The 27,098-nt window shown below is 41.1% G+C and overlaps 1 protein-coding gene across 4 annotated transcripts; it reads left to right on the plus strand.

Moving 5' to 3' along the window:
• The first annotated feature begins 3,861 nt into the window (after positions 1–3,861).
• LMLN (leishmanolysin like peptidase) lies at positions 3,862–25,282 on the plus strand. Of its 4 annotated transcripts, none has more exons than XM_014069738.2 (17): positions 3,862–4,034; positions 4,932–5,029; positions 5,217–5,247; positions 6,247–6,329; positions 6,555–6,672; positions 7,349–7,527; positions 9,041–9,146; positions 10,063–10,157; positions 10,410–10,527; positions 11,380–11,487; positions 12,165–12,241; positions 12,961–13,071; positions 13,213–13,345; positions 16,233–16,392; positions 21,213–21,343; positions 22,220–22,433; positions 22,775–25,282. In XM_014069738.2, exons 1-17 carry the CDS (start codon positions 3,882–3,884, stop codon positions 22,873–22,875), a joined length of 2,016 nt encoding a protein of 671 aa, XP_013925213.2. In that variant the 5' UTR covers positions 3,862–3,881; the 3' UTR covers positions 22,876–25,282. The 4 variants fall into 4 exon arrangements, with proteins under 4 accessions (XP_013925213.2, XP_013925214.2, XP_013925216.2 ...); XM_014069739.2 differs by having other exon boundaries at positions 13,276–13,345; XM_014069740.2 differs by lacking the exon at positions 3,862–4,034 and adding an exon at positions 5,646–5,751 and having other exon boundaries at positions 4,931–5,029.
• Positions 25,283–27,098: the final 1,816 nt, after the last annotated feature.

The raw sequence follows: 27,098 nt of genomic DNA on the forward strand, positions 1-27,098 counted from the left end.
AACTCTCAAGTTCCACTTTCGATTTCCCTTATGCGCTCCAACTTGGCCCCGCCTCGCGAGAGCTTTTTGGCTTCTCCAACCGAGCGCCCTCTGGGTATGTTGAACTCTCCGACGCCCATCCCTTCTCCAGCCAATGCCGCCGATGGGAGTTGGATTCCGGATCACGTGAGCGAGGGCCCTTGGTTGCCTATTCTTGGGGTTCAACCCTGGGAGCCGAGTCCTGTTTAATCCCACTATTCAATATTCCAATATTGTGGAGGGGCTGCCATTGGGGGGGGGGGGGTTGTTCAACCTATTTTCCAAAGCACCCGAAAGCCAGACAAGGAATTATGGATGGAAAGTGAACAAGGAGAGATTCAACATAGAAATAAGGATAAATTTTCTGACACTGAAAACAACCAACCAATGGAACAGAAGTTGCCTTCCAACGTTGTGAGAGCTTCATCACTGGAGGCTTTCAAGAAGAGACTGGACTGCCATCTGTCAGAAATGGTGTAGGGTCTCCTACATGGGTGGGTGGGTGGGAGTTGGACTAGATGACCTATACAGTCCTTTCCAACTATGTTATTCTGTTAATTAGGTTGGGGGTGATTTTTTAGCAGTCGGGACTGGGACTTTAGATACATTTTTATTCCACAGCTAAGCCCTGCAAAAGAGATACTGTAGTACAAAGTAGTCCTCGACTTACAACAGTTCATTCAATAACCATTCAATGATGTCACTGAAAAAAGCATCTTATGATCTTTTTTCCACGCTTACAACCATTGCAGCATCCCTGTAGTCACATGATCAAAATTTGGATGCCTGGCAACTGGTTCATATTTATGACGGTTGCATGTGATCACCTTTTGTGACCTCCTGACAAGCAAAGTCAATGGGGAAATTAGATTCACTTAACAACTGTTTTGCTAACTTAACAATCTGCAATGATTCACTTCACAACCATGATGAGAAAGGTTGTAAAATAGGGCATAATTCATTTAGCAACTGTTTCACTTAGCAATGGAAGTTTTCGGCTCAATTGCAACCATAAGTTGAGAATCACCTGTACTGTGATCAAATTTAGAATGAGCATCTGAACATGGACCAACATTATATCGACTCTTCTGGTTTTTCAAATTGGGCAGTATTTCACTCACCTGCTGTGATATTTCATTCTCATTTATTTATTAAATTTATATGACCACCCAACTTGCACAAAGGTGACTCTGAGCGGCTTACAAAATTAAAAATCACAACATAAACATAAACCCGTGAAAAAAAACTCCAGCCACCAATGGCAGCAGCAGAGGTGGTATTCTTCCAGTTCACCCCGGTTCAGGTGAACCGGTAGCGGCTGTCGGAGGCTTCGCCCACCGGCCCAGACATAATCACAGACGCTCTCTGCATGCGCTCCCAGTTCTGAAGCGGAAGCAAAGTTAAGAGGATTTCATGCCTGGGCAGCAGCAATATAATCAAATTGGCCATTTGATCACCTCCATGATTTATCAGATCAGCTGATAAATCCATGTATCGGAAAAGCAAGAGGCTGGGGGCCAACCATAACTTGGGAAGGGGATTGCTGAGCCATAGAAAGGGGGCCACCACGAAGAAGGCCCTTAAATATGAAGCCAGCTTCATATTTCTTAACCAATGAAGTTTGAGAAACAGGTTGGTGCAGACTAAAAAATCTGGGAGATAGGGAGACCTTGTCCTGCTGTTTCTAGGTGCACCGCATAAATCAATGCGGGGGGGGGGGGGGGAGAACAGAAAGAAAAATCACAGTCTGCTCTTAAAAGAGATACCAGGGAAGTTATGGAGCTGATCTTCCTCACTGAGTTTCATATGTTACAGTAATCAAATACCTGGCTTTGGAGCTATGGATAAATATCTCCAGGCATGGAAATGTCAGTCAGAAACAACGATATGCAAAATAAGTTTTTCCCTAGAAAATGTAATACTATATGATTAAGACAGTCAAAACAGAATGGACTATTGCAATACATTTTCGATGGGGCTGCTTTGAAGGCCATTCAGAAGCTGGAACTGGTGCAGAAAGCAGTTCTGCATGCTGCTAGATGAGAGCTGCTATGGATGTACAATATCAATGGAACAACTTGCATCCAGAAGTTGTGAATGCTCCAACATTGGACGTTTTTAAGATGATATGTTGGATATCCATTTGTCTGAAGTGGTGTAGGGTTTCTTGCCTAAGCAGGGGATTGGACTAGAAGACTTTTAAGGTTCCTTCCAATTCTGTTATTCTATATCAATGTCGTGGGCCATTCCTTCATTCCCAATAGGCTTCTGAGTATAGTTTTACTTTCAGTTTTTTAAATCCCTATGTCATTTGGCTCCGAGGTACAGTTAATCTTCATTTAATCACACTAATTTGTACAGGAAAGTCTGTGGTGAGAAACTACATCACTGCCCTGCATAGCAACAGCAGTTCTATTAGGAGAGGACCTCACATAACTTCCTACCAACTTCCCATTACTTTGCTTGTCAGAAAGTGGTAGGGAAGATTACAGATCTTAATCATTGTAACTGCATGGAATGTTCTAATGGCCATGATGCGAGGACTGATTATAACTACCACTTGCTCAGTGTCATTGTAAGTTTGGTTGCTGAAGGAGTGGTTATTAAATGAGGGTCCACCTTACCTTTTAACTTCTCTAGGTGGAACTGACCTCTCAAGTGTACTCATATCCCAGGTATGGCAATCTAGACTGCCCCAGTTATGAGTTAAAGGAGTGGTCCCCCGTACCTTGGCATTTTTTAAAAAGGTTTTGATAGTATAAGAAGGGCAAACTTAGGCTCAATTAATAAATACCACTTCAAACATCTATTGTTTGAATCAGAACCTTCCGAGGTGGGTAAAATGAGGATCCGGATTGTTGGGGGCGATATGCTGACTCTGTAAAACGCTTAGAGAGGGCTGAAAGCCCTATGAAGCGGTATATTTGCTATTGCTATAGCTTCCTTTAAAAAAAAAACTTTCCTACTTTTGATTGCAGAGATTCAGCAACAGAGTGGTCAATGGATGGAATGCACTACCTGACTCTGTTGTTACATACTCAAACCCCCATAACTTCAACCTGAAACTGTCTATTGTTGACCTCAGCCCATTCCTAAGAGGTCTGTAAGGGACGTGCATAAGCGTACCAGCATGCCTACCATCCCTATCCTACTGTCCCCATTTATTTGTACTCATTTCCTGTGTTCTTATTCATGTTTATTCTTAGACGTTATCTTGTACATGAATGACAAAATAAATAAATAAACAAACAAAATAGAGATGTTTCTGGATGGGTTGTGAAAATACAAAGAGATACCATCTCATTAAAACTGAAATAATGCTCTGCAAAACTTATTTAGGAAAGCATCTAAAAGAAGTCCATAATACGAAAGTGTAAAGGTAGCGCTTGGCGTTAGATTCCAAAAAGTTGCTTCGGAGGAGTATCCCGTCTGCAAGACGGGAGGCTTTTTTCTTTAACATTCAGCAGGCGCAGAATCGAATTTATTGGAAGGTTAGAAAATCCAAAAGTACCGTAAGGATCCTAAACAATGAGCGATGGTGTCCTATCGGTATTAAATAAGTCTCCTGTGCTGGATTTGCTATTACGGGAACTCTGCCTGTCCCATTCAGCGCCCTTCAATCGAACCGCCAGCAGTTTGTAGACAGCAGGAGTGCGCGTGACGAGGCTCTTAACCTTGGTCTTTCTTCGCGCACCCTAGAGGCCCAGGCTCCCTTCTGTCTCCGCCCCTCTGTGCCGAGGTGGGACCAATGGCATTCATTCTACCATGATTCCGTGATTTCTTATTGGCTGTCAGGAGCGGCACGCTTTCGCTCCGGCTCCGACACCTTGGTGATACGGGGACTCGGGAAGAAGGAGGCCAAGATGGCGACCGCTTCGGCGGTTCGGGAAGTTTTCCATTTTTCCAGCCCTTTCTCGGCTGTCCTTCTTTTGGCTGAGCTGCTTTTGCTGGCTCAAGCCCCGGCCTTTAACATCGCCTCTCCTTTCTGTCACCACCACATCCCCAGAGCCAGGGAGGTGAGGATCCTAGGGGAATTAGGGGGAGGCAAGAGATTCCAAACAAGGGAAAAGATGGACTGAACTGCGGGGCTTAAACCATACATTCCATTCTATGTGGGTTTTTTTCGCTTGCTCGTTTAAGTGTTCGGAGTTGCTCTCATCGTATCTGTGATTTAGTTAATTAAACAGATTATTGAGCCAAATCTCTTGGGGGGGGGGAGGTCACTAATAGAAGTACAGCCACATTTCAAAACGGCGTTTCTGGGTTGGTGCTACATATGGGCTGCGAAAGAAAAGGCTAAAACGGTATTTTCAAACGGTTTATTCTAAAACCAACACGGTCCTTGGAGCAATTGCTTATTGAAATAATAATCCCAAACTGATTTAACTCCTAGAAGTTAGCCCCCTTTACATCTTACCTAAGTAGTTTTCATTGTTGGAGTCACCAGTATGCTTTATTAAAGTTTATTTATTTATATTTATTTATTAAAGTCATCAGTATGCTTTATTGGTCAGGCTATTTTTCTGTAGATTTTGCAGGCTTTTCAGAGGAAAAATATTTTGAAAATGCAAGGATGCGTTTTAGAAACTTGGCAAGTAATTTGAAAATTGTAAAAGTGAAAATCACTTGAAATTAGTTCATGGTTCTATTTCAGAAACTACTTGTGGTGAATAATAGAAAATAGAAATAATACAAGGCTGTGCAACCAAATAATAAAATACAAAAAAATACAATCTATCAGAATAAATATGCTTACCTTCCTTTCTATATTCCTCAAATGTTATTGAGGAATAAGGGTCATAGAGGTTATTAGGAACTGAACATATTGTATGTATGCTTCAATTCAGATGTAAACATGATAGATTTTAAGACTTATTAAGCATTTTTATTAAATGCACTTCTTCTCCAAACAGGTTATTTACAAAGTTTATCTTAAAGAAAGTCGAGTTATGAAAAGAAACATTAATGAACACCTAAGAATTAAGACTATATATGACAGAAGTGTTGAAGAGTAAGTATAATAATTCCAGAATTATTATTGTTAACAGGAATAGCTTTCAATTTCCCTATCTGTACAAGTAGCTAAAACAAATGGTAACTAGTAGCCAAGGGAAGAAGTGAAGTAATTTGTAATTTGTGTAGTAACAGTGCTTTATGAAGATTAAAAAATGTCTACTAACTGCTCTCTCTGTTCATAGATTGCTCCCTGAAAAAAAACATCTTATAAAGGTAAATTATTTAATTTTTGCATTCTATTTTCTTACATGAAATACTGGTTTAATTATTTTATCCTAAAGATCTGTGTGATGTATACTTTGAAGGTTGCATTCTAAGTTGCCTAACATCTATAATTGTTCTAGGAAATTATGGCAGATATAATTCACCCATAATGCTAAACCCTAATGTTGTTTCTTTGCTTTTGATTTAAAACAATGCATGGATTAGGTCATACTAATAAAGCATACAAATAATATTTCCCTAATCATGATTAACATGTCAACAATAAGGTACAGGCTCACATTTTCTCATTTCCTTTCTTTACACCTCCTTTATGCAAATTCCATTTTGTTTAAGTCCAGATTTAGCAAAAGTCACAATATGTTAGGATTAATTTGTTTCTATCCCAGAGATAACAAGTTACCTGCCAGATTAAAGAAGTGAATCCCCACCTCATCAGTTTCAGCCCTTACATATTTGCAGCATGCAGCTAGTTCGACTGATGAACAAAAGTAGGTAGGCAGCTATTCATTCTTCAAAACTTTTATTTCAACACCAGAATTTGTATCTCAACCTCCATTAGTAGATTCAGCATAAAAAGATACATCAGTAAAGGTAATAATCTTTTCAGAAGTGCCAGTATTCTAAATTATATAGTATGCTTTTCTGAACTGTTTCTTTTTAAAATTCGTTCTCATTTTCTGATGTTACTATTTTACTTTATTATAGGTTTGACACAATATCTTTGAGGTCTTGTATCAGGTGGAATTGTTTCCCCTCCCTAGATCTTAAGTTTATTAACCACAAATTATCCAACTATGATAGTTTTCAAGAATGGAACTCGCAATTGGCAAAGGATTACTATATCTTTTTAAATAAAGCTAACATTACATTGAGTTCATGGCTGTGAAAATATGATTACATGGTCATTAGAGTTTTGACTTAAATCTTTAGAAGGAATTTTTTAAAGTGTCAAATCCTTTTTCGTTGTTTTATTTTTCTTTTGTTTAGAACAAGCTTTTCCCACAAGCTATTTCTTATTTAGAGAAGACATTTCAAGTTCGGAAACCTATGGCTACTGTCCTGTTAAGTAGGTATGTATATTTTTCAGCATTTTTAATTGGGAGAATCAGTGAGATTTATTTTTCCAATGCATTCTGTATGTCAGCATATTATTTTTTATCTCAAAGCTCAATTTTAATAAGCATCTTAACATTTTAACAATGCTTAATATATTTTATAATTAGGATATTGTTTTGTGTGGGACTGTTATGTGCATTCATCTCACTCACAAATATGTGATTATGATTTAATTAAAGACAGTGTGTAACAAACCAGTATTTAAGGAAGAAGGATGATCCTCACAGATATTGTCGAGAAGCCTGTGCAGAACATACCAAGTGTGGGCCAGTTATAGTCCCTGAAGAACACCTGCAGGTAATTCAGCCTTATTTATGGTTTGTAGCTCAGATCATACAGGAATAGTTATACAACAAAACATGCAAATATAGTAACCACCACATTTCCTTCTAATTAGCAAAATTTGTTAAGAAAAATGTTAAAGCACATATATCAATTTCATTTGCCTGATGTAAGACAGTTGTGTTATGACATCTGAAAATTTTTAATTTTCAGAAACCTAGGAAAAAAGATAATAAAACTATTTGAATATTACATTCCTTCTTTTTCAAATTTCTTTATGAACTTTGGGTCTTTTCAAACTCTTTCTTTGCCACAAGCAGTAGTATAAAACTTTACAAATGATTAGAATAGAATCTTAATTCAAATGTTTCTTCAGGCTAAGAAAGAAAAGCAGGGAATATATACGTTTTATAGTTAAAAGAGACAAACCAGTTTGATGTAGCAGTGAAAGCATCAGGTTAGAAGTCCAAATGTTCTACTCCTACCTTAGGCATGAAACCCTACTGGGTGACTTTGGACCAATCAATCTCGCTTTCATCCCAATCCACCCCACAAGGTGATTGTTGTGGGGAAAATAGAAACAGGAAGGAGAATGAAGTATGTTCCTTGCCTAATAAAGGCAGGATATAATTTAAATAAATAAATATTTGAAGATTATTTGACACTGATTTCTTGAAATGTAATGTCTTAGCAATGTAGGGTATGTAATACGAATGGACGGAATTGTCAAACTATTGGCGAAGCAGACAAAGAAGGCATTCGAGATGCTGATTTTATACTGTATGTTAGTGCTCTGACTACTGAAAGATGTGGCCAAGAAAACATTATCGCATATGCAGCATATTGTCAGCTAGAAGCAGATATGGACAGGTAATCTCCAAGCTAACTTTAAATTGATGAACAATCAGCTGAAATTTTCTGAAAAGACATTTACCATCTGGTTGGACAAGGATAGTGAATGATCTGTCAGTAGACGTCACAACTAGTTGTCACAACTGGCTATTTTCCCCAAAGTCATTGTTTCCCAATCTCAGAAAGTATGGTTCAAGAGGTGGACTGTGGGGAGCTACAGGTCTCAAGTCTTTCCAGTGAAGATTTATCTGCATGCATTCTGTTTTGAGCAGTGAGAGAGAGAAGGCTGGATGATGTAGCCAAGGAATCAGAAAGATATAAATATCCTACCCCACTCACTTCTTCCCTGCTGATCTTCAGTTGATAATGCATTGTTCTGTGATTACACTGCAGGAAAGGTCACACAGAACCTTCAGTGAAGAGAGCAGCAGGAAACAGGATTCCAAGTGAGTCCTGCTGGCTGAGATTTTCCCCATGTGAGAGTAATAGGAGAATGATATCCCTCCTATGATCTGAAAGCTTTCATAGGAAGTCACATTTTATGCCACAGTGGTTCCCCTTGTGGTGCCCCCCGGGAGGGGGGGAGGCAGTTGGCCTGTAGAATCTCCCATGCTTCCCATCCCACTTGGGGGTTTGTTTGTTTTTATATTTAAAAAAACAACAACGGTAGACCAACTTTTATTCCAGAATCTGCTGGCCCTCCGATGGATACTGTATACATAATAGTTGGCTGCAACACAGGCTTTATTTAGAAATATGCTCATCTGTCTAGAAAAGGACAAAAGTGATAGACTTTTATGCAAGGTGAGAGGCTATATTCAGTTAGCTTTATATATCCCACAAACTATCAATTTAGTTATGGTAACTCTGTTGCTAAAGCACCTATATAATGTTCATATTTAAAGACTCCCACAGACCAAAAAGTTTAAGGCCCAGTGATAAGATTGTGGTCTTGCACTTGGGCTTCCCCCTATCATCACTGAGTTGCTATGAGAAAAATAAATAAAAAACAAGTGTGTGAAAACAAAGCTTCTTGAGGAAAGACATGATATTATCACATTAATTATGAAAGATCTGTAGTCTGAAGTGAGAAATGTTTTACATAAGATTCATCATCTCAGGATCGTAGACTATCCATGACTGAGAAAACCCCAAATACGAGAATCACTTACTTCTGTATGGCCTCTGCTGCTAGTTATATGATCAGTACCGAGTTTTTTCTCAGCACAGAAAAGCGTATCTCAAGTGAGCTTAAGGGGGGGGGGGGTGATATTTGATAGGAAACTCCATAGGTGAAATCTGTACAGATACTATAGTTGTCCGTGCATAAGTACCACTAATTGAGAGAGAACATTTTTTTCTGAGTTTACATTCCACAGATTTAATGTTTACAGGAGAAAAAGTTACTCCAGGGACATTTTTGTATATAACACATTTGTAGGCTATGATAATATGAAGTATTTACATGTAATAATGAAGTTTAATATTTTTAAGTTCTTCTTTTTGTATAATGTGTCACCATTTTTCCCAGACCAATTGCAGGATATGCTAATCTGTGTCCAAATATGATTTCAACCCAACCACAAGAGTTTATTGGCATGTTGTCTACAGTAAAACATGAAATCATTCATGCTTTGGTAAGAGCTGGTATTTGATGCTATGTTTTTTTAAAAATCCATTAAAACGATTTCTAAAAAAATTATAAAAATTTGTATTAGGGTTCAAAAATCCTATAAAACATACGAGATCATAATCTCTAGGTCTTTATAGTAGACACACTATTAAAAGGTGAGGAGGGAGAAAAGATGGTGGTAGTTCACCAGAGGAAAAAGATGAAAAATCAAGAGAGTTTATAAACATTTAAGCTTCAATATTGTTAGCATTTTTTTTTATCCTGGCCAATTCCCCAACTTCTATTTATATCTTTTCTCATTCACCATTTTTTCCCCAAAAGTCTTATCTTTGAGATTGGCTAAATGAGGCATTGCCCTAATGCTTGGTTTGGAATTTAACATGTTAGTCATTTTTTTCATGCTATACTATGCTAGAATTTATGGTTGTGTTTGGTTGTGTTTTTGTGAATATTTCATACATAGGTAATCCTTGTTTAATGACTGCCCTGTTTAATGATTATTCAAAGTTACAACTTGCTGAAAATGCAAATTTATGACCGATCCTCATATTTATGACTGCCACTGTGTTCCACAGTCATGTGGTTGCCATTTGTGTGCTTCAGAGCCAGCTTCTGACAAGTATGTCAATAAAGAAGCTGTCAATAAAGTTGCATATTGTGGTCACATGTGGTCCTTGCTTAATGATTGCTGATAAGTCATTTAATGACAATGGCAAAAGTGAGGTTATAAGTCTGATGCAGTCATGTGATACCTTGTGTACTAGTCATGTCATTAGTGATGCAGTTACAGGTCACAATTATGGTCATTAATTGAGGACTACCTTGGTGTGAGCTTGCGTCTTTCTTCCTCTCTTCCTAGCAATTTTCTGTCAGTTGTTTGGGTTAAACATGACGTAAAATACTTTTGGGTTCTATTTAAGGGTTTCTCTGCTGGACTTTTTGCATTTTATCATGATGACGATGGAAATCCTTTGACTGCTAGATACGCAAATGGATTGCCACTATTTAATGAAAGGTATATACTGACTTTTGAAATTTTTACAAAACTGATTTCACTGAACAGTACTTGTGGGTATGATTAAAAATAGTTATTATGCAAATAGCATAACTGCTTCCTAGTTTTTAGTGGTAGTTGCATTGGAAGTCAGTTGTCTTGAAGATACATTTGCTACTTTACTCATATATTCAATAGTTGAGACAGCTTATTGATCATATTGAGAACTGATCCTACTTCCCAGTTGTAACAACTGAATTGTCTTCCTTTCAGCCTTGGTGTGTATCAGTGGAGTGATAAAGTTATACGTAAAGCAGTAAGATTATGGGATGTGCGGGATAATAACATTTTGCCTCATAATATATTCCTTTTGGTAACTCCTAAAGTAGTTGTAAGTATTATTTTTATTTTCTTTCACAAAAATCTGAACTGGTTGTCTAGACCCATAGTGGCAAATAGTGATGGAAGCCATGTTCAACATGTTAAGATTCAGCCCTGCTACTTAATCTCTGACAAAAATGTTTTCTCAATTTACTTTCAAAATCAGTTTACCTTGGAAATCAATTCCTGGGGGTCTCTTAATAACAAGATTAACCAGGAAATATACTGTACCTACAGATGCTTATTCTCCAAACCCCCGCAAAGTCCTTCAAATGCTGCCACAGAATCTGGAAGAATTATAATGCCTCTAAACTCTGCCCTCCTCAATTCTCTATAGCAGAACAAGCAAATTCGTCAATCTTTTAGGTGTTCATTTAGTTTGGCCAGCAACCCTTATGGCATTCTGCTTCCTAGGGCTCCTGAGAGTTAAATTGATGAACATCCAAATTACCATACACTGATATGTGTGAAAAAAAGGTTGTGGGAAAATTATTCCACTTCCAATGCTGGGTACCACACTATTGCTGCTTCTTCCACTTTATGGGGAATTCTTGAAGGATCCAATTGTGCTTATATTATTAAAATATTTATGTTTTTTCCTGCTCTCTGTAATTTGTAATAATTTAAAGAATTTGAGTCATTGGTAGATGTCCCATAATAATGTACTGCAGGGGTTGAGGTAGTGTGATCTGTCACAGAAAATTTAAAATGAAATTTCTTGACTTCAAGAAAGTATGAAAGCATCTTAGGGTTCTCTCATTAAAAATATTTGTTAGATAAATATAATGTAAACTTTGTGTGTAAAATAAAGCAGTTGTTATTTCGAAATAATGTTGAGATTTGTCTTAATACCTTTCTGAAGGAGGAGGCAAGAAAACACTTTGACTGTCCAAATTTAGAAGGAATGGAACTGGAAAATCAAGGTGGCATAGGCACAGAGCTTAATCATTGGGAGAAACGGTTATTAGAGGTTAGTATAGTCAATTAATATATAGATATACATAGGGTTGTTCCAGCATGAAATTTGGCCTGTGAAATCTCAACCGGTTTGTCCCTAGTAAGTAATAATAGAGCAACTCAAGGATATTTAGAATGATTTTTTTATTGATCAGTACAGCCAGAATGAATCCAGGTATATATTATTAACTAAAAACTAAAAGCCACCTATTATACTCTTTTCCTACATATCTGGACTTACTTAATTCATTTATTTTGAAGATGGAGAGAAGAATGCTATATTAGTCTGTAGATAATACAAAATTAGCTGTTTAGTATATGAAGAATAGATTGAGGTATCTTTTCAAGATGCCAGGCCAGGAATGAAAGTTCATTTATATTTTATAATTTAGAAACATTCACAGTATCAGTTACAGTAAATTTAGATTCTCCATTCTTCCATTTAGCTACCCTATTGCTCTATTTCTTATTATAAGAAAATAATCCTACATGTAATTTATAGATAGCTCCCTGACATCCCAAGAGAAACTCCTAATTTATCTGTGATTATTAATGTAATGAAATATGCTTCCCTATTGGCAAAAATATTATTTTTCTCTCCTACTTGTTTGCTTCTCACAAAATGCTGGTTTGTTTCTCTGTTTGGTTGCTTTACTGCCGCTAACTATTATTGATGTTGGTTAATTCCAGAATGAAGCAATGACTGGATCACAAACACAGAACAGGGTCTTCTCCCGGATTACTCTGGCATTAATGGAAGACACTGGGTAATAAAAGATACATTGTAGTTATATAATATTATTTAAACAACAGTGTGGTGCTTTCTAAATTACTTCCAAAGTGTTGCAAAGTTCTTGTAAGTGGACAGTAGAAGATACTTCCTAACAGGCCATAATTGTCATAGATTTCCCTGCACTGTTGGAAATGCATAAAAAGACATGGAAGAGAATAGCAGCAAGCTGGTGGATAGGTGCCTAGTCAGATAGATTTGAATGGTGTTTATGGTGGATTTTGTGCTGTCTGTTGCAACATATTCCCAATGCTTTATAGCAGCAATCTTTCCAGCTGAGTGGGCCTATGGAAGGGGCAGCAACAGGATGGGGGTTGAGAGGAGATGGTTTCCGTGTAAGTGCACTGCTTTCACAAATGCAGCTTTACTTGCACATGCACTCCCCCACCACCTTCATGACTGGTTCTGAAGGGGCTGCAACCCGGTATTGGGCCACGGACCAGGGGTTGGGGACTCTTGGTTTATAGCCCCAAAAACCAGACAAATCATATTTGTCATTTGCTTATTAGAGTATATCTTAATGAATAAGCTAAAGTATTGGGAAGGAGGACCAGGAATCTTGGGCAACATAACAGAGATGTCTTCTTTACAACCTAATAATTCCTAAGATTATTAATATGTTGATTCTTTGTTGTTAATGGTTCAGAAAGTTGGACTCTAAAGAATCATTTCCATTTCCACTTGTTATTTTTGCAGCTGGTATAAAGTGAATTATAGCATGGCAGAAAAACTAGAATGGGGCCGAGGAAAAGGATGCGACTTTGTGATGAAAAGCTGCAAGTATTGGATCAATCAGCAACAGAGAAAGTAAGAATAATATATATGAACTTTTTGTTTATTGATGGCCCTGAAATTGTCCTTACACTATTGTGAATAATGAGTAGTGTTTATTAATACACCGAAGCATATATATAACATGTTAACTGCTGTTCTGTTTTTAATCTTAAGAAAAGAACCAGTAGCCCCCTATTGTGACACTCTGAGAAGTAATCCATTACAATTAACATGCAGGCAGGACCAAAGAGCGGTAGCAGTGTGCAATTTACAGAAATTCCCTCAACCATTGCCTCAGGAGTATCAGGTATGTTGTATAACACATGAAACATAAGTATGTCTCATTCTTCTGAATTGATAACCTTATTCAGAAGCAATGTTAAACCAAAGGCAAATTCATGCAATGCGCTATGCCAGGGTTTATGTATTAGGTCAGTGATTCTCAATCTGTGCGTCGGGACCCCTTTGGGGGTCGAACGACCCTTTCACGGGTCACCTAAATCCATCGGAAAACACGTATTTTCAATGGTCTTAGGAACCAAGACACCAATTTTATGGTTGGGGGTCACCACAACATGAGGAACTGTATTAAAGGGTCGCGGCATTGGGAAGGTTGAGAACCACTGTATTAGGTGATAACTACTTTGGTTTTATCATTGCAAGGACTTAAAGCATCCCTAGTACCCTTTTGTATACTTATAATCAGAGGTGGTATTCTGGTTCGGATCAGTTCACCCGAACCGATAGTGGAAATTGTGGGTGGCCCCGCCCACCCACCCCATTTCTATAGCATCCCATTTAGGCCCTTTTTTCTCCAAAAGCACATGTGCAGAAAGCTGTGCACATGCGTGGAGGAGGCAGCTGTGCTCACATTTGTGAAGCGATAGAGAAGGTAAATGAATACCATCCCTGCTTATAGTTGCACTGATTCTGTCTAGTGGAGAAGGGTTTAAGAGGCAGGATAGATGCTTTAAGGTTCTGCAAGACTTAGATTACTCGTTTTGCCTCTTAAAACTACCTGAATCCCCAAATTAGGAAATAAAACTTCCCAGCAAGATACCTGGCTGCTTCACAGAGCAGGAAGGCAAAATGTAATAGTAAGTCATAACGAGTACCTTCTCCTGTTACAAACTGTAATTGATTAGGTTTAAACATTGTGAAAAGCCATGCATCCTCATTCACCATGTTTGTGTGAATCCAAGTTTAATATTACAAGGGTGTCTTGTAATATTATGAAAGCATCCTTTGTCTTCATTCCTCTTGGCTGCTCTTCCAGCATAGCAGAAAAAAGAGTTTAGATCAGTGTTTTTTAATGAATCCAACTTACTTCTTTTGAACTTAAAAGGAATTGAAACATGTATAATTTTACTTGAAGGAAAGTTTACATGCATCTTAATATTGGGTTAACAATTTCAATGTTACTTTTTTTCCCCATTCAATCATATCCAATTCTAAGAGACTGCCTAAATAAGTCCCTGCAGTTTTCTTGGCCAGGATTTTCAGAAGGGTTTGCCTTTGCCTCTTCTTACACCTGAAGAGAGAGGAACTGGCCCACGTTTACCCAGCTGGCTGTGTGCCTAAGGCAAGATTAGCAGTCATCGTATCCCAGCCTGATTGTTTAACCACTGCACCAGATGTATTTCATTAATTAGCTTTTAATCTTATTAAAGATAAACTGCATTTAAATAGAAGTTAATCTTATCTAAAGAGCAGCCAGCTATGGAAGGATCATTGTAGCTCCAGCAGTAATAGAGAGATAAGGTAGGAACTATCAAGCATGATTAGAATTATATTTGAATACATTTGGTTTGTCAGGTTTCGCTTATCCTGTGATAGGAATTCACTTGTTCATTCTTATTCAACAAACCGTAACTAAACAATACACACTTTAATGCAATACATGATTGTGAGATGAGGGATGGGTAGCTCAGCCTCTCGAACTTTTGGAGGGCTCTGGCAGATCATTGGGTGACACAATAATATTACTGGAAGAGGTAGAAATATTTCTTTCCTCCCCTATTTATGATGTTATAAATCTTAGTGCATTGTGTTGTTTCAATACACTTTTTTCTATAATGTGTTTAAAGTTAATTATTTAGTTTGCTTTTAATATTGAGAAAAGAAAGACTTTTTTAAATCAATATTACCATTTAGATTTCAATATTACATCTTGATTTGGGGCGATTTTAAAAGATTTAAAGTAAAAAATGGAATAGGGAAACTTATTTCAACCTTTATTCCACTTTAGTTGTAGGAAACAATTTAAATTTGGACAAGTGAAATGAGGACATTTTGAATTTCAGTAGTCAAGTCTCAGTGCTCTGGGGCTATGTTTAATCCATAAGCCTCAGACTGCATATCACTGCCAGAGGTAAAACACAGGTGTAATAGCCTTGCTAAAATAATTATTGCTGAAAGTAGCATAGTTATAGATGTATTTCACAATAAGCAGGCATATAGTTACAGACTGGGCAAACTGAGCTGGAGCACTGTATGGTATTGTAAAAATATTCTCGCTGTACAACTGTATATAGATTTAATGTTATACTTTTGAAATTTTTCTTGAAAATGTTTTAATAGGATGACACTAAACAAATTGTCACTTCCGAAGTATAAGCTTGCAGCACAAGCTTATATGTCACAACACATAATTTGGAAAAAGATAATTTTATCTACTAATCATATGACACAATATGTTCCCCTTTAGCAAAGATTACATTCTATTCAATAAGAATAAGGAATTTTTATATATAATTTGGTATATTGTTAAATACATATATCAATTCAATACATTACTTTTGGGGGAATTTGTCTGACTCTGGGTTTTTTTCTGTTTTGGTACTATAACAATGTATTTCTTAGGTGTATGTTACATTTTAAAATGTTTTTGTTCTTTTTTGTATTTTTAATTGCATTTTTAAATACAATATTTGTCAACAGCTGTTACTGTTTAATTGCACTTTTAAATACAATGTATTTGTCAACAGCTGTTAACTATTAAAATAGTATATCCCGAGACAGATTTAATTCTAGTAACAATTGCATATTATCTAGTTTCCTTTCATTTGAAGCGGCTGCATGGGAATATAATTTCTCCATTAGTAATATAGATGTAGCTATCACCAAAAGCTGTTACTGTAATTTAACTTTTCCTTGCTCTGACAATCATATCTGCAACTCTTTTTTCTTTACAGTATTTTGATAGTCTGTATGGTGTATTGCCAAAAGATTTGCCTTACTATGGTGGGTCGGTTGAAATTGCTGACTACTGCCCTTTTAGTCAAGAATTTAGTTGGCACTTAAGTGGCGAATTTCAGCGCAGTTCAGATTGTCGGATACTGGAAAACCAACCAGGTCAGTTGGCTTTGTACTTAATTCCACCTTTGGTTATATCGAGTAGTTTAAGCTTGACTCAAATTTCACATGATATGCTACGCGATCCCAGGTCACTCCAAAGGAAGCCTTAGAACTACGAGACAGCCAGAACATCAACTATATGCTCGTTGAATTGTAATAATCTTGGTTTATGGTCAATGAATGGTGGCTGCATAAATCTTTAGGGAGGGAATCCAGTATTCTGTCATCAGGTCTGAGGTTATCTCACATTCTGTCATCATAGCTAAGCTTCCGTCAAACCCTGTTAGCACCACTGATGGGATAACTTGAAAACAGTATTTGTCTGATCTCAATTTGTGTTATTTAAAATTATTTTTATATACTTGTACTTGACGCCTCTTCACCCATCGTGGGTATAGGCGACTTCCATGGAAATTTGATGCCACTGTACGGCGATCCATGGAAGCTGTTTCGGCTGGATATACCCAAGGGGACGCCAGTCCCAAGGGTCGACAGAGCCCGATTGGTGGGAACAGGGGGCACCACGTGAAGGCCGGGTTGTCGTTTGATAGTTGAGAGGCTTTGCATTTTGTGCATCAACTATCCTTGCCCCCGTTTTTATATACAGGTGTGGAAGAAAACAATATGTCTTCTTGGTGTCTTCTGATCAGAAATTGAATAAATAGCAATAGCAATAGTTAGGCTTATATACCGCTTCATAGGGCTTTCAGCCCTCTCTAAGCGGTTTACAGAGTCAGCATATTGTCCCCAACAACAATCTGGGTCCTCATTTTACCCACCTCGGAAGGATGGAAGGCTGAGTCAACCTTGAGCCTGATGGGATTTGAACAGCCAAACTGCTGAACTGCAGTGCTGCATTTAACCACTGCGCCACCTCGGCTCCTATGCATTACAGTATATCTTGGATGCTTACATATTGCTTGTTCATTTACTAAAATTTGATTTAACAATTGCTGTTGGAATACAGAGAACATGATGACAATGGCTGTCGATCATCATTACATAGAAATGTCTGCCCATGCTGAACATATATCTTGCCGTGGGAATTTATTTGCTTTAATAACTGTTCAATGCTATTGATTTTAAATTTGCTACATCCAGTCATAAATCATGTACACATTCTTCAAAATGCCACATTTTTTCTGAGTTGCCGGCCTAGTGGACGTATACACTGAATAAATGCTAAAGTTGGTGAACAAGTTAGAAAAATAATTTACTGCGAGCTCTGCTTATGATGTAAATATCCTAGCAATATCTGATTATGAATCCGCTTGCACAATACTAATATTAATATCTGCGCAAACTTTTCTGTATGTGGAATGTGTGTTGTATGCATGTAGTTGAATGATCCCACATTTTTAAATCAATTTAATTTTATTCTCTCTTTTATGGTACCATTGTATGTTTTTAATGTTATAGTGGGGTATGTATGTGGAGAATGCCTAGCCGGTATATATGAGGGGATTGAGAGTGTGGCCTGGAGCCCCCTCCACTGAGTGCAGAAGCAGAAGTGGATGTGGGCCCGGATCAGCCTCTCATCCTAGAGTGCATGGTATGAATGGCCTGCCGAGAAGAACAGGAGCCGTGGGAGGGGGGGAGGGGTCTATGGGGATGGGGACGGGACGGAGCATCGCGGTTATGACTGGGAGGGGCAGGTATGACGGGAGCTACAGGGCTAGCCATTACCGGGGAAGGAGGGTTCGCTACGTCACAGTGATCCCTTGTTCCGGCCCTGAAAGCTCAACTCAAGGACCAGGTGACGAGAAGTCAGGGCCCTGGTCTCAGGTTGCTGTTGCTAAATGCCAGGTCTGTGATTCATAAAGCTCCCCTCGTCCAGAACTTAATATTAGACGAGGGGGCAGACCTGGCATGTATTACTGAAACCTGGCTGGGCCATGCGGGAGGAGGCCCCCTCTCAGAAATGTGCCCAGAAGGGTTTCAGGTGCTCCACCAACCACGACAAGGGGTGGGGGAGTGGCAGCTAATATCCAGGAGTCATTAGTCCCTCGCAGGATCCCTGCTCCAGAGACTGTCGGGTTTGAGTCCCTCCTTGTGAAGTTGGACCTAGGGGGTCAAGTGGGCTTGTTTTTGACGTACCTACCTCCCAGCTGCATCACAACAGCCCTGCCTGCGCTCCTAGAGTCAGTAGCCGGACTGGCGGTTGAGTTCCCCAGAGTTATAGTACTGGAGGACTTCAACCTGCCATCTCTTGGCGAATGCTCAGATGGGGCCCAGGAGTTCATGGCTTCCATTACAACCATGGACTTGACCCAAGTAATTCAGGGTCTGACTCATACAACGGGACACACACTCGACCTTGTGTTTCTCTCGGGGAAATGGAGACGTGATCTGGAACTAAAGGGGATAGAGATCTCGCCCTTGTCATGGTCAGATCACTTTCTGCTGAGGCTTGATTTTTGGAAGCTACTCCCCCACTGTAGGGAGGTGGAGCTGATTAAATGGTTCCGCCCCAGGCGCCTGATGGTCCCATTAGGATCTCAGATGGAGCTTGGAGGGATACCTGACTCCCTTGCCCACAATCCGACTGAGTCCTTGGTCGCTGCTTGGAATACAGCGGCGGCTGAGACACTAGATCGGATTGCGCCTTTGCGGCCTCTCTGCGGCAGTGGATCCAGGAGAGCACCTTGGTTTACCGAGGAACTCCAGGAGATGAAACGCCAAAAGAGACGCCTAGAGCGACGCTGGAGGGCTAGTAACTCCGAATCCGACCGAACACAACTAAGAGCCTTTATTAGGACTTATTTAGTGGCGATATGGATGGCAAAATGTACTCATTTTTCCGCTCTTATTCCATCAGCAGAATCTCGCCCGGCTGTTCTGTTTAGGATAACCTGCTCCCTCCTTAAAGGGAGGGATGCGGGAGACCCTTACAGGGAAGGGCTGAGGAATTTGCTCAGTTTCTGTCAGACAAAGTCACTCAGATTCGGATGGACCTTGACTCCACTTGGACAGTGCCAGCGGAGATGCCGAGGGAGGGCCTTGATCAGATTTTGTGGAGTGAGTTCCAGCTTGTCACTCCTGAGGAAGTGGACAAGGCCATGGGAGCGGTGAGTGCCACCACCTGTTTGCTGGACCCGTGTCCCTCCTGGTTGGTCTCGACCAGCAGGGAGGTGACACGAGGCTGGCTCCAGAGGATCGTGAACACCTCTCTTCAGGAGGAATCTTTCCCGCAACCTTTGAAGGAAGCGGTGGTGAGACCCCTCCTCAAGAAGCCTTCTCTGGACCCAGCTACTCTTAAAAACTATCGTCCAGTCTCCAACCTCCCTTTCTTAGGGAAGGTTGTTGAGAAGGTGGTAGCCTTCCAACTCCGACAGACCTTGGATGAAGCGGATTATCTAGATCCCTTTCAGTCTGGTTTCAGGCCTGGTTACTGCACCAAAACCGCTTTGGTCGCGCTGACCGATGATCTCTGGCGGGCCAGGGATAGAGGACATTCCTCTATCCTGGTGCTCCTTGACCTCTCAGCGGCCTTCAATACCATCAACGATGGTATCCTTCTGCGACAGCTGGAAGAGGTGGGAGTGGGAGGCACTGTTTTATGGTGGTACTCCTCTTACCTCTCTGGCAGGTCGCTGTCGGTGTTGGTTGGAGGACAGAGGTCGACCCCTAGGCCCCTTAAATATGGGGTGCCGCAGGGCTCGGTCTTGTCCCCCCTCCTATTTAATATCTACATGAAGCCGCTGGGTGAGATCATTCACCGGCACCGGATTAAATACCATCAATATGCGGATGATACCCAGCTGTATCTGTCCGCCCCGTGCCAACTCAGTGAAGTGGTGGAAGTGATGTGCCAGTGCCTGGAAGCTGTCAGGGCCTGGATGGGAGGGAACAAGCTTGCACTCAACCCCGACAAGACCGAGTGGCTATTGATGCTGCCGCCCAAGGATAGTCCAGATACTCCATCTTTAAGCCTGGGGGGTGAAACTTTACACCCCTCAGAGAGGGCCCACAACTTGGGTGTCCTCCTGGATCCGCAGCTGACACTAGAACACCATTTGTCAGCTGTGACCAGGAGAGCTTTTGCCCAGGTTCGCCTGGTGCACCAGTTGCGGCCCTGCCTGGACTGGGAGGCACTTCAAATGGTCACTCACGCCCTCGTCACCTCAAGACTTGCCTACTGTAACGCGCTCTACATGGGGCTGCCCCTGAAACGTGTTCGGAGACTACAACTGGTCCAGAATACAGCCGCGCGAGCGATACTGGGTGTACCGAGATATACCCATACACCTATCCTCCACGAGCTGCACTGGTTCCCTATCGGTCTTCGAACGCGCTTCAAGGTGCTGGTTATTTCCTTTAAAGCCCTACGTGGATTATGACCCAGATATCTACGAGACCATCTTCTGCCACATACCTCCCAGCGTCCGATAAGATCACACAGGATGGGCCTTCTCCAGGTGCCGTCGACTAGAAAATGTCATCTGGCGGCTCCTCGGGGGAGGGCCTTCTCTGTAGCTGCCCCGGCCCTATGGAACGATCTACCCCCAGAGATCCGGACCGTCCCCACTCTTTCGGCCTTCCGAAAGTCTACTAAGACCTGGTTATTCCGGCAGGCCTGGGGCTGTTGACCTCATGAATGAGGTCCAGCCCACTAAGATTGAGTGCATGATGTGTTTTTTAACCTGATTTTCCTCTATTTTAATTTTTTTGTATTCTTTTTAGAGTTGTTTTTATGTAAGCCTCCTGGAGTCCTTCGGGATTGGACGGCATATAAATTCATTAAATTTGGAATTTGATAATTTTGTTGTCTCTATAATCTGATAGATTTTAGCAGAAAACTGCAAATTGTTTTGTAGATCCTTTCAGAAACTATGGTGCAGAGAAATATGGGCCAAATTCCATTTGCCTCATTCAAAAGTCAGCTTTCATTATGGAACAGTGCAGAAAGAAACTGAGTTATCCTGATTGGGGTAGTGGCTGTTATCAGGTAACTGCAATACATTTTAATTTAATTTTGCATTTTGTACACTCTGTTACATTAAAATAATTAGATTATTAATTTAATTATTGGTCGCATGTTTTCTATACCAAGATAAGTGTGATATGACTAGACTTTTCTAAGAGTGCTGAAGGAAAAATACACAATTATAAATTTACAGATTAAGTAATTTATAAAAGATTTTCTTCTCACTTAGATGTATGTGGTCATTGAACCTTCATAAACCTTGCACCAAATGCATGTGGAAGATAATGTGAAAAAACAGAGCAGGTTCATCATTGTTCTTAGGAATAATTATTTGGAAAGTGCCGATACATTTTGCATTTTTCTTTATATAATGAGATTGGAAACAAAATACATCATGAAAGGTTCAAAAGCAGCTTCTGTAATGAAATAGTTTATGCAATCTACCATATTTTTTGGACTATAAGACACACTTTCCTTATCCAAAAAAAGTGAGTAGAAATGCCTGTGTGTCTTATAGACCGAATACATCCCTGTTTTTGGCCTCCTAAACCCCTCTTCAATACATTTGGTTTTTGCCAAAAACGTGCCTGTTTTTGGCGAAAACGGGACAAGCAGAGTGTTTGGAGACCTGCAGAGTACTCCTGGGGGCTGGGGAGGGCAAAAAAACGGGATGCATGGTGAGTTCGGGAGGCCAAAAACGGGCCCGTTATTTGCAAAAATGGGACACCCAGAGAGTTTGGGAGGCCTGTAGAATGCTTCTGGCAGCTGGGGAGGCCAAAAACTATTTTTTTCTTGTTTTCCTCCTTGAAATCTAGGTGTGTCTTATACCCTGGTGCATTTTATAGTTAAAAAAATACAGTACTTTGTAAATATATCATATTTGGTTTTATTCCAAAGGTTTCTTGCTCTCCTCATGGACTGTCCGTTTGGATCAAGGATGTGGCATATTTGTGCAGTCACTCAGGTCAAATTCTCACAGTGACTATTCAGATGAATGGATGGCTACATATGGGGAATCTAATTTGCCCAGCCTGCTTGGATTTCTGCGATTTCTGTCCACCTGAACAAGATCCCCCTCCAGTTGCCAATTTAACAAGAGTTGCATCGATTGGTAAGTAAAATCAGAAAAAAACTTTTAGAATTGCTCCATTTAATTATATTTATTTCTGATTTTAATAGAAATAATGACATACGCTTCAATCACTTAGGCAGAGGATAAGAACTATTGTAGCTATTCTTCATTGTTCTAAATATTTGACACATTCACACAGTCTATTATGATTTTTTCCAGTCTTTCATTTGATAAATTAATTCCTAAATACCTGAAGCATCTCAAATTCTAACTCTTTTTGAGGGGCAGGAGATAATATTTTAAATGCTCTTAAAAGTACATGAAAAGTATCTGTACAATTACTATTTTTCTCATCTTTGTACTATTTTCTTCTATTCTAGATCTCTGTTCTTGTTCTCCCAGCCTGGTAATAACACTATGGCTACTGATGGTGAACTTGTTTCCACTACTAGCTGGATTTCTTCTATGTGCATGGAGTTAAAATGTGCATATTTTTTGTCAAAGGTCCCCTACAGCTGATCGCATTTTGAAGGCAGCTATCCAGAAGGGCAGTCACATCGTCTACATTTTGGAAAGAGTCTAGCTAGGAAAGGCTGACTGAAGTTTCTAAAGAGAGAGAGAGAGAGAGAGACAACATTTTGAAAGTTATATCAATGAAGAGCTAGTGTTGACCAAAATATGTAATGTTCACATTGCTAGCAAATTTGGAGGAACAAATTTGTCAGTGTAAGTTGAATGCCTTTGGGTGCCACTATTCGAGATGAACTTTTTATTATGTGCAATTCTCTACGATATAATTTGGTAGTTGGGTTTTTGTTTTGGCATCTTTTGACAGAGATATACCTCAGTTTCCTTTAGTCAAAAGCCATAAAATCAGTTGCCATTACTGTTAAGAACAATTTAGCATTAAGTGTAGTTTTTTTTTTTAAAGAGTGTCTTGGCTTTGGTGTTAAGATGCTTCCAGAGTTACTCTGTAGACTCTGATGATTCCAAGTTATTTCTTCTATGAAGCTTTTGCTGCTCAAAATGTGAAAGAGATTTTCAACAGCTGCACAATATGCACTTTTAGAATATTTGAATGAAAATATTTATATCTTCACTTTAACAGTAAGCAAAATTATTATTTAATGGCTTTTTTCTTCAAATGCTAGAAACAAAATATGCCTGCTGGGATGTAAGCTCTCTTGCACTCAGTTGAATCTATAGTACAGTATTTCTGAATAACTGAATTTGATTGAGCTACATACTTTGTTTTTTACCAGGTAATTTGAGGAAATAATTACTTTCATAGATATTTCCCTTGTGTTATGAAACATGTAAAAGTTGTAATCTACACCCCATCCCATCCCAGTTGACTTAAAGAGATTGAAATGATGACACATTTCATCATTAGATTGCATAACGCTTAACGAAAAGGTGGTAGCAATTGGAAAACGTTGCAGATAACAGATTCCTTTGTAGCAAAAATACAGTTTTATTATCAAGGGAGCCAATTTGGCTATTGGATGAAAGAACAGTTAACTTTAAAATTACATTAGGGAATACAGGGCTTAAATATATAATGGAGTCCTTGGTGCTCTCTAAGCTTGGTTGTTTGCTCACAGACATTTCAATATCTGATTAGATAACATCATCAGTGCTAGCGAGTATGGGGTTTGCTCCCTGTTAATAAACACTACCTTGGCGGGGGGAGTTTCTCTCCTTGTTAATTCCTTGATTGGGGTATTGTTTTCTGCTTTACTTTTGTTTGGTATTAATTCCTGCTTATGTGGGGGTTGGTTATTGGATAGGATGTGTTCTTGGAGGGTGGGAGATATTTTCTGTTTCCAGAGTGAGGTGTGGGAGGAGTAACAGATGGGTATTAACCAAGCCCCTTTGCCCTGGAGTCTGAGGATAATCTTTTGAAGCCACGCCTCTGATCCTCCTCTTGCTCTCCCAGATTAACCTCAGACTTCAGCCCAGAAGGAGTGTTTCCTGACTCTCCCTCACTTTGGAAATCTAGGGGTTTTTCTAGTGTAAGTTTTTTTTTCCTTTAGCAATTTCTCTCACCAAGAAGCTTCCAGTGCTGCATCTCTCCTCCAACGTGCTCAGCACTACTAGCAAAGGCCTTGCTGCCCGGCTAGCACATGTGCGCTCCCCAGGCAGCCAGACGGTCGCGTAAGAGGGGAAGAAGCCTCCACACCGATCAGAGTGCGTAGAGAGGCCTTCGGACTGCAGCCGCCTGATCAGGATTCCGGAGGACCGGGGATCCACAGGGGATCGCCCCACCGCTCTCCAGCTTCAGAGAGGCTCGAGTCGCAGGCCGGCGGCCACCATTTTGAAAGGAATAAGTGGATGAGCACGTGACCGGCAATCATCTACGGTAGCCGGGACCGCTCAAGAGGCACCGAGGAGGCCGGAAGAGGCCTAGAGTGGCCCCCACTCTGCCGGTGGATCCGCAGAGGGGCCTGATTTCGGTGCAGGATGGCACTCCTTTGTTCGCAGGGTTTCCAGCCCAGCTAGGCCCAGACTGGCACCAAGTTCACCAGAGGCAAGGGATCACCTGCAACCTCCAGAATTCCACCCTGCCCTCCCAGAGTTATCTGAGAGTTTCCAGGAGGTTTTAGCCAGGGCCTTAGTTCAAGTGATGGCCGCTGGGATGCAGCACCAACCCCAGGCCTCACAACAGGGATTATCCCGGGACCAGCCCAGAGATCATCAGACTACAAACTGTTTGTATCCCCCCTTCCCTTTTTGAGTTGTGAGCCGCCCTGAGTCCCCTTAGGGAAAAGGGCGGCATATAAATGAAATCAAACTCAAACTCTTCCCAAAGACTCTGTGGCCAGAGAGCACAGGTCCCCTTCTCCCTCCACTGCCAGTGAAGCCTCAGATTTAGAAGAAGGGGAGCTGAAAGATTGGGGTTCTCTGAGGATGAGGATGCTCAGTCTACAGAGGCCCCCAACATCACAGGCCTGTTTCCCCCCTCCTTATTTAGTTCCCTACTTCATAAGGCCAGGGACACAGCGGACCTGGATCCCCCACCAGAACCCAGGCTGACCACTGCCACACCTAGCACCAGTAAGGGTAGGAAAAAGGGTCCCTTTCATAGACCCCCGGTAAAGAAGGAGGAGATTCCAACTCCAGAGATGTTTATGGAGGTCCTAAAATCTCAGTGGGTTAAACCAGGATCCTTCCCTAATCCGGGGGGCAATGAGCGGAGGTTCTATAACCTCAACCCCACCTTTGACCAGGCACTCCAGCTCCCGGAGGTGAACAACCCGATCGCCACTCTAGCCTCATCCTCATCCGTGGTGACGGGAGACATTGCAAACTGCCTTAAGCCAGAGGATAAGAAGGCGGAAACTGTGATACGTAAAACATTTCAGGCAATAACCTGGGCTATTAGGCGGCCGCTTCTGCTTCCTTTTTTAACAGATCCACGCTGTTGTGGCTGGAACAGCTGAGAGACAGAACACTGGCTACGGAGGTGCGACTGCTGCAAGCCATTTCGAAGGTGCTGGCAGCCACGCAATTCTCTGTGGACGCCACCCTGGATGCAGTTAAGTATGCGTCCCGAACCTTATCTTCCTCTGTAGCGTCCAGGTGCTTACTGTGGTTGTGCCACTGGCAGGCGGAGTCCCGAGTCAAATGGCACGTGGCAGGAGCAGACTACGTCGGGGACAAGCTGTTCGGTGCCTCTCTGGACCCGCTTCTGGTGGAGGACCAAAACAAGAAGAAGGTTCTCCCAGCCACGACCAGACGGTCGCATAACTGACACGCCCCCTACCCCAGGAGAACATCCTTCCGCCAGCCTGATTCAGACGCTCAGACTCACAGGTACCAACCCCTCCAGGTTCCACAGACAGGGGGACAGACAGTTTTTTAGGGACAGATTCAGGGGCCAGCAGCAGGGCAAGCGGCCCTTTCGAGGAGGAGGCGGTCGCCCATTCTGCAGGTTCAAGTGATCCAGCCACAGATCACCCCATTGGCGGTCGCCTCTCCCTTTTCGCGGATGCCTGGGAATGCATCACCTCTGACAAGTGGGTCCTCCAGATGGTTAAGCTTGGGTTACACCTGGAGTTCCGCTCGCAACCCCCTAACAGGTTCTGCACTTTCGCCTCCTCTGCTGACCCAGCCAAACGGGCCATTAAGGCTAGAGCCATCAAACACCTTCTGGATATCAAGGCCATTGAAGTAGTCCCAGAGGGGGAGAGAGGTTCCGGATTCTATTCTAACCTGTTTCTGGTTCCCAAGAGTTCAGGAGGGTGGAGAGCTATCCTGGATCTTAACAACTCAATTCCAGGATAGTCTACCGTAGATTCTAGATGGCTTCCTTGAAATCCATCTTGGAAGTTATCCGACAGGGCGATTTTTGGCTTCCATCGACCTTATAGAGGCCTACCTCCACATCAGAATTGCCCCGGAACATCGCAGGTTCCTTAGGTTCTCCCATGAGGGAAATCACTTTCAATATAGGGCCCTTCCCTTCGGGCTGGTCTCAGCCCCCAGGACCTTTACCAAGGTGCTGGCTGCAGCCGCAGGTCACCTGCGTTCTCTAACAGTCTGTCTATTTTGCTATCTAGATGACATTCTAGTCCTAGCAGGTCCCCAGCCACGGCCAGACAGGATCTGGGGACCACCATTTACACCCTCAGGTCCCTGGGGTTCTCTATCAACCTAGAGAAGAGCCAGCTGGTCCCATCTACCAGGCTCCAACACCTCGGT

The sequence above is a fragment of the Thamnophis sirtalis genome, unplaced genomic scaffold (assembly GCF_051295495.1).
Source record: "Thamnophis sirtalis isolate CommonGarterSnake01/CBP01778 unplaced genomic scaffold, rThaSir2_p1.2 scaffold_1, whole genome shotgun sequence".
NCBI lineage: Eukaryota > Metazoa > Chordata > Lepidosauria > Squamata > Natricidae > Thamnophis > Thamnophis sirtalis.

Coding starts and splice junctions, on each gene's coding strand:
- LMLN (XM_014069738.2), top strand. CDS start 3,882: ATGGCGACCGCTTCGGCGGTTCGGGAAGTTTTCCATTTTTCCAGCCCT. Junction 4,035..4,931: donor ACATCCCCAGAGCCAGGGAG/GTGAGGATCCTA, acceptor TTCTCCAAACAG/GTTATTTACAAAGTTTATCT. Junction 16,393..21,212: donor GATACTGGAAAACCAACCAG/GTCAGTTGGCTT, acceptor ATTGTTTTGTAG/ATCCTTTCAGAAACTATGGT.